The sequence below is a fragment of the Glycine soja genome, chromosome 20 (assembly GCF_004193775.1).
Source record: "Glycine soja cultivar W05 chromosome 20, ASM419377v2, whole genome shotgun sequence".
Classification (NCBI taxonomy): domain Eukaryota; kingdom Viridiplantae; phylum Streptophyta; class Magnoliopsida; order Fabales; family Fabaceae; genus Glycine; species Glycine soja.
In genome coordinates, this window is record NC_041021.1 from 30,250,174 (window position 1) to 30,257,602 (window position 7,429).

General features: G+C 34.6%; 1 protein-coding gene and 1 long non-coding RNA gene across 2 annotated transcripts; one reads left to right on the top strand and one right to left on the bottom strand.

Moving 5' to 3' along the window:
* Nucleotides 1–2,090: 2,090 nt before the first annotated feature.
* Nucleotides 2,091–3,427, bottom strand: LOC114401682. Its single transcript, XR_003664329.1, has 3 exons — nt 2,881–3,427; nt 2,379–2,625; nt 2,091–2,285 (listed from the first exon to the last, which is right to left on the bottom strand). It is a non-coding gene; the product is annotated as an uncharacterized LOC114401682 (long non-coding RNA).
* Nucleotides 3,428–5,699: 2,272 nt separating this feature from the next.
* Nucleotides 5,700–6,846, top strand: LOC114401558 (zinc-finger homeodomain protein 2-like). Its single transcript, XM_028364091.1, has one exon. The coding sequence runs from the start codon at nt 5,869–5,871 to the stop codon at nt 6,619–6,621; it is 753 nt and encodes a 250-aa protein (XP_028219892.1). The 5' UTR covers nt 5,700–5,868; the 3' UTR covers nt 6,622–6,846.
* The last annotated feature ends 583 nt before the right edge of the window (nt 6,847–7,429 follow it).

Consider the following 7,429-nt stretch of genomic DNA (forward strand, 5'->3'; position numbering starts at 1 on the left):
TTCGCAAAGGTTTCGACCGTTCTTCGACGTTCTTCATTCGTTCTTCATCGTTCTTCGATCTTCAACGGGTAAGTACCTCGAATCAAGCTTTTCGATTCATTCTATGTACCCGCGGTGGTCCACATTGTGTTTCGTGTATTTTTATTCTCATTTCATTTACTTTTCATACCCCTCTTGACATGCTTAAGCCATTTTACTTAAGTCATTTCTCGCTTAACCTAAAAATAAAATAAATTTCCACCGATCGTTTGAATTGTATTATCCGTTAACTTCGGTTAAAATGAATTCCGACCGTTCGTTCGTGCCGTAACCACGTTGGAAATCAAAAAAGAGGTATAATAATAAAAAAATGTCTTTTAGTAAAAATCAAGCGGAAAATCAATCGGACGTTTTCTCTTTGGGATTTCTCATTCTTATTTGAATTGACTAATAACTAAAGTGAAACTAAGGCTAAAAAATCAACTCGCCTAGTCAAGCTCGTCCATAAAAATAGGTTTTGAAGTTTATCATTTAAATTTCTTACTAAGTAAAAATGGATCATTTTCAAGGTCCAACGCCTTAAAATGATCACCTTTTAGGTAAAAAAGAATCACTTGATAAGAAAGAACTACGTAGGTCTGATTTCCTCATCGTAATTGAGGAATACGTAGGAGCAAAGGGAAACACCCTTGTCGACCACACAAAGAGAAAAATATAAAAAGGGTATAAAGGATATAAAGACATAAAAAGGGAACATAAAAAATCAAAGTCATGTTTGCACATTCGATTAAAAGCTGTCGTCCCTTGGGACGGACGTGTGGGGTGCTAATACCTTCCCCGTGCGTAAATACAACTCCCGAACCTTTCACTTAAAAGTTCGTAGATCGCGTCTTTTCCGGTTTTTCCGACGTTTTCCTCAAAATAAACGTTGGTGGCGACTCCGCGCGTATTCCTTTCGTGGAACACGCATCCTGCGAGTCACGCGTTGCCCTCCCGCTGAAGGGTAGGTTGCGACAGATGGTCACAACTATCTACAATGGGCACAATACATTCTTAAAACTTGCAAAAGGCATATGATGTTAAGCCATATTGAAAGTGGTGGTCCAAAGTTTGAGGCCTGGCATAATGAGGATGCTCTTATCATAAACCTGGTTATAGCACTCTGATTCAAAAAATAAGCTATAATTGTATGTTTTCTACCTCCATTTGTGAAATGCGGGAGAATCTTAATGAGACATACTCCATGAATAAGAACTTTACTACCTACTATCAAATTGAAAGCAAGATTTTCAATACTAAGTAAGGAACCCTCCCAATCAGTGTTATTAAACTCGGCTCGGCCCGGCTGGTTGAATCGGAAACCAGACCCTTAGCCGAGCTGATTCAATTGTTGGATCATTTCTGTAACTAGCTCATTGACATGTGATCAAACCTAGTGCCAAACTAGTGTAGTTGACTCGGAGCGGATCGCAAAATTCCCCTAGGTAACTGGGTTTTCACATCTTTCCCTCTCTGTCTCTGCAAAGACAGTTTTTCATGTTCTCCGATGTTGCAAGCTTGCAGCCTAGTTGTAGCTTTCATGCTTTTTTCTCTAATCAGTCAAATGCTACACAATTCATATACTAAAAGCTACCAAATACTCCTACGTGGCATTGCTAGAAATTGAGAGCCGTCAACCTTCTACGTGAGATGTGCTTACCTTACCCCACTAAAGCTAATACTTTACTGTTTCTACCATTTGTTGTCTGACTTTTCTCAATATCCTTTATATTTACTTTTAATATGGGTAATTTAGTAATTTTAGTTAAGATAACAAATGATAATAAAGAAAAAAAATTAATTAATAAATAATTCAGAATGGAATAAATTTTAAAAAACATAAAATATGATGAGACAAATATTTTTCAAACATAATTTGACTTCAATGAATATCAAATTAATTGGAATGTAATTATATTTGGATAGTAGCTGTCAGAAGATTTAATTTATAAAATTGAAATGTCAAATTGCAGTAGTCAAATTGATAGAAGTTTGATTATATTTTCATTTATATTTTTAAGTATAAAATTTTACAAGTTATAAATTATTTATAATTTTTTAATATAGACAGGTCATGTAAGTCAACTAGTGACTCATTGGGTGTCGCAATAGAATAGAGTAACAGCCACACCTAGCACCACCTTTCTTTGTTTCTTTGTTTCTTCTTCTTCGCATGTTTTAAGATTTAATGAAATGCATGAAGGGATAGATCGAGGGAATGGCCAATCTGCTCCTTCATCGCCTCTAGCATTCATGTCAATACTCCCCTGTCAACAACAATTATAGAATAAAATTAATACAATTTATGTAAAGAAAAAGGTAAAAATAGAAATCAATTTTAAATGTTCAACTCGTCAAACCATATCAATGTCAAGAATTTGAAGATTGGGGCAACGCTTGATCACTTCAACCCCTCAACCCAATCTATGTGCAGAAACTTAACATTATTAACAACCTCCAATAGAACATGGCCTATCACAATCGTGGCTCTAACCAACTTAGGCAATCTTTCAAACCTTGCTTCAGGACCACTAAAATAAAGATGGCTCACGCACAAGAACATGAGATTCAAACTCCCACCAGGAAGCTCTGGCATATCCCTACACTCTAGTATAAATGATTCCAAATGCAAGGTTGTTAGTAAGGGCAGATCAATAGATGAAAAATCGAACAAAAAAGGGTTCTTATTTAAGCCCCCAATAAGTTTGAGCACCACAAGGGTTTTGCAGTTGAACAAGGCCCAACATCTTAGTTAGAATAGTGAGACTCTCATGATAAGTTAAGCGTTGGTTTGTAGTTTTTTAAGGCAACAAATGCATGTGCATGAAGATTGTGGTTTAAATGAAGGTTTAGTAGACATACCTGATAAGGAGGATGTAGATGCCATGTTCGAACGAGAAAGAGGATAGCTTCCAGAGATGAAGAATCCAAGTCAATCTCGTGAGCAATGAACACCTGTGCCACTGTATCTTCACCGGCTTCGTGGGGATCTCCACGGTGATGGAGGCATGGACAGAGAGAGAGAGAGAGAGAGAGAGAGAGAGCAAGGAGGAGAATTTAGGATTCTCTAAAACTGAGGGAGAAAGATATTAAAAAGAAGATGAAAATAAGGAGTGAGAGAGAGCCCGTTCACATTCCCTAAAGACATTGTATTTTCGCATTGTAGAACCGATGTCGTAATTCATTTTCAAAGAAGATTATGATATAATCCTCTTTGAAAATTTCCAGTTGTTTACAAAAATGTCACCACTTTACTTATGACATCAGTTTTTGTACAACCATAATAAAACTTGCATCGTTGAAGACCATGTTTGTGGTAGTGATTTTATCATTTTATAAAAATAAACTCTATTTTACTACCTATCAAATGAATAAATAAAACATTTTTTAAGAACATATATTTATTTTATTTGCCTCTTTATTTATTTAATTCCAAAATCTTCATTATTTTTCTAAAACTCTATTTATTTTTAAATATAATCCTTTTTAATTTCTTTTAAGAAAAAAAATGGGGTGTTTAAAAAGGTCAAGAGAGACACATGGGGTTTAGAGTTAGGGAGTGGTCCTTGGAAGGGGTGTTAGGGAGGTACTTTAAGAGTTGAAGCTTGAGTTGCATTTGATATATTTTGTGTTGAAACAACAAGATCTATAAAATAGAAAGAAAAAAAAGGTGAAAGCTGGGTTGACCCATTTCCCCTCAGCTTGCAACTTTTGCAGATAACAAACAACAAATGAATAAAAGGAAATGAAATAACATTGGAGATAAATAAACCCTAAAGCCTCTTCATATACCAAAGCATCACGGGCAGCATTTGAATATGCAAGAGCAGTGTTGCCACAATAGACATCCTAGTTGTGAAGAGAGTGAGGATGAAAAAGAAGAGAACAAATGAGAAAGTGAAGACTAGAGTATAGAAAAAAAAAGGAGAGAGCAAGTACAAGAAGAGGGACCAAGGAAAAGAGAGAAGAGAACAAGGATTAGAACGAGAGAGATAGAGAAGACAACTATCATGGAAGGTGATGACAACAAAAGTAAGGCTAACAATTGTGCATGCTTAGTATTCTAAAAAAATTATGATGACGTATGCAAATATTAATGCAATTGGTAGTGACTCGCTACAAACAATCAAAAGTAATGGTCCCTTAAACCACATCTTCAATCGGTCCTCAAAGAATCCGTCCATTTATTATTCAGATGAATTAACTGGACCTCATATTAAAGAACCACATTTATTATTCAATAAATTAAAATGTTTTTAACGCATAGTTTGACTTTGTCAAACACAAATGCATTGTTTAGTTGAACACATATTTGGAAAGGGGTGGTGAACCTTAAAAGTAATTAAGCTCTAGTATTAAGTCTTAGTTTCAAAGTTGATCTAAAGAACTAAAACTTATGGAAGTGTCTTAGGATCTCAAGGAAGAAGCAAATGCAATAATTATTGTTGTTATAAATGGTTAAAAATAATGGTTGGTCCACCGAAAACCACATCTTTAACTTGTCCTCGAAGAATCCATAAATTTATTATTCAAAACAATGAATCACACCTTGTATTAAAGACTCGCTTTTATTATTCAAATAAATTAATAATACCTATTAAAGACTCGCTTTTATTATTCAAATAAATTAATGCGTCTTTAACGTATTGTTTGACTTTACCCTAAAAGAGTAAGATTACAATAACACCCCTTGTGGTTTCTTGAAATTACATATAATACTCCTCCTTTTTTACACCAACACTAAACCCCCTTGTATGAACAGCATTGCATTGAGACTCCTTACAAATTACATTATCTCCTATTAAATGTTTACAAAACCTGACACTGTGTACCCCTAGTAGGGGTTGTTGTAATAGTAAACAAAGTAAGATAATTAATCATGAAAGAATGTGTATTTAGGAGGTTTTGCTCTAATTTACTCAAACTAAAATGCATTTTTTTAGCTGAATGTGTATTTAGGAAGCGATGATAAAATTTAAGTGCCATTAATCATGAAAGAACCAAAGATCTAACTACGATGGTTATAAAAAAATACATTGCTTAGTTAGAATAATTTGCTTGTTTAAATTAAGTTATATGTACTACATAATCATAAAAAGAAAAAAAGATTTGAAAGTGAATATAAAGTAAAATAAGTCATTTCAATCATAGGAGAAAATTAATTATTAATATTCTAGCATATTCATTGTTTGTTGAGCATATAAATATAATATCAATTATGGATTTTCTCATTAATATATAATTTTTTTTCTTAATTTGTATGAAAAAATTTCAAGTGTCAATTATTTTGAAAATGGAGGAAGCATGTTACAAGAAATGTGTTATAAGATGTGTCGGCATCAATCATAATGACATATATTTCAATTGTATTATAATTACAAAATTACTTGAAACATATTTATTAATAAAGTCTTCATGGACAGTCAGATTTAAATTTACAATCTTGTAAGATATGATTTTAAACGACTGGATTAGTTTTTTTTGCTATTATCAATTAATATTATAAGCAATAATGATCCCAGATTAATGTTTTCCACCGATAAGAAATTTATGTCTCCTCAAACAAACATTAATGTTTCTATAAAAATAAAAAACTAATAAAAAATTACCGAGGTAATTGGATTTAGTACAAGGATAAAGAATTAAGAGTCGTGAGGGTGGGGGGATCAGGGAGAAAATAGAGAAGCAGAAAAAAAGTGTATGAAACTGAAACTATTATTTGAGAGAGAGAAAGAGAGTTCATTCAACACTTCTTGTTTGTTTGCTCTTCAGCGCTTCCTTATATGCTCAATTATCCACCACCCTTAGCTATCACAACTTTGAAGCCAGAATTCTTCTCATATTTCCAAAATGGAGTTTAAGCATCATGAGGAAACTGAGTTGAGGATGCCCGCAGCAACAACGAGTTACGACGACTTCGGAATACCGCCCTCAAGTCAAGGCGAAGAGGAGCCAGTGGCGGCGGCGATACCAGTGGCGATTCCAATGACCCCAACACCACCCACCCTGGCTCAAAACAACGACAATGAGAAGTATCATGAGTGCCTTAAGAACCACACCATCAAAACTGGTGTCCACACACTTGATGGATGCATCAAGTTCTTGCCTCTAGGCGAGGAGGGAACCCTGGATGCGCTAAAATGCCTCATGTGCAACTGCCACCGAAACTTCCATCGTAAGAAGACCCCCAATTACACCTACCTGGTGCCTTACTACCGCCACTCACCATTGCCGTTGGCAGCGTACTATGGGGAGCAGGTGGGCTACCCCCATGTGCAAGGGCAACAATGCACCACACTGGCACTCCCCTCCAGGTCAAGGGGTAGTGGTGGGGCCCAGTCCTCGAGGGAGGACATTGAAGCAGTGTCAGACCCAACGAGTGGTGCCACTCCTCATGGCGGGTCCAGCAAGAAGCGTTTCAGGACTAGGTTCACCCAAGAGCAAAAGGAGAAGATGTTGGCCTTTGCAGAAAAGCTTGGCTGGAGGATTTTGAAGCATGATGAGAGTGATGTGCAGGAGTTTTGTGCCGAAACTAGCATCCAACCTCATGTGCTTAAGGTGTGGGTGAACAACAACAAGAACACCTTAGGTAAGAAGCTCTAGACAGAAAAAAAAAAAAAAATCCAGCCCCGTTACCTCTCTCTCTATATATATATGTTTCTCTGTTTTAAGTTACCATAATAGCAACCACCATTTGCCTCTAATTGTTTCATTGTCATGCTCTCTTTACAATCCAAAATCAACACAACTGTTCAAGGTTGAGATAAATTTGTGCTTGAAGAATATAAGTACTTATGCACTAATCGTAATTTGTACTTTTGTTTCCAATCTCTGCACTTTTATAACATGGTTTATTTTCATGTCATTTAACATTTTCCTCCAACGAACATTCAGTGTTTGGATATTTTGGCATTTCAATAGGATGTTCTAGACACATCATTAAAGGGTAACCTTCTGTTGCAACTGTAGATGCCAAAAGATTAAAAAAAATGTTAGAATCTTTTCGAATGTATAATTTGCGAGAAAAAAAGAGAACTAATTACGTCAAATATGCATGAAAAAATATCACAATTAAATCCGAAAGATAAATTGAAAAAATACCTTTTTTTTTATGTCACGCCTTAATGAGAAGAGAAAGACATAGGAAAGAGCCAACACGTACAATTGATTGTTCATATCATGCAAGAAAAAAAATACTAAGATTGTAGACAAATAAAAAAAAATGTGTATAAAAATATATATAAATATTTCTTGACACATTTATTAACATATATTTAGTGAAATTAAATTAAATAATTAATAATGTGTTAAAATTCAAAATAATATAAAATAATTAATCCTATAATTATAAAATATGAATTTAATACCTATGTAAGACACAACACACTACGTTATGTATTAATAATAATAA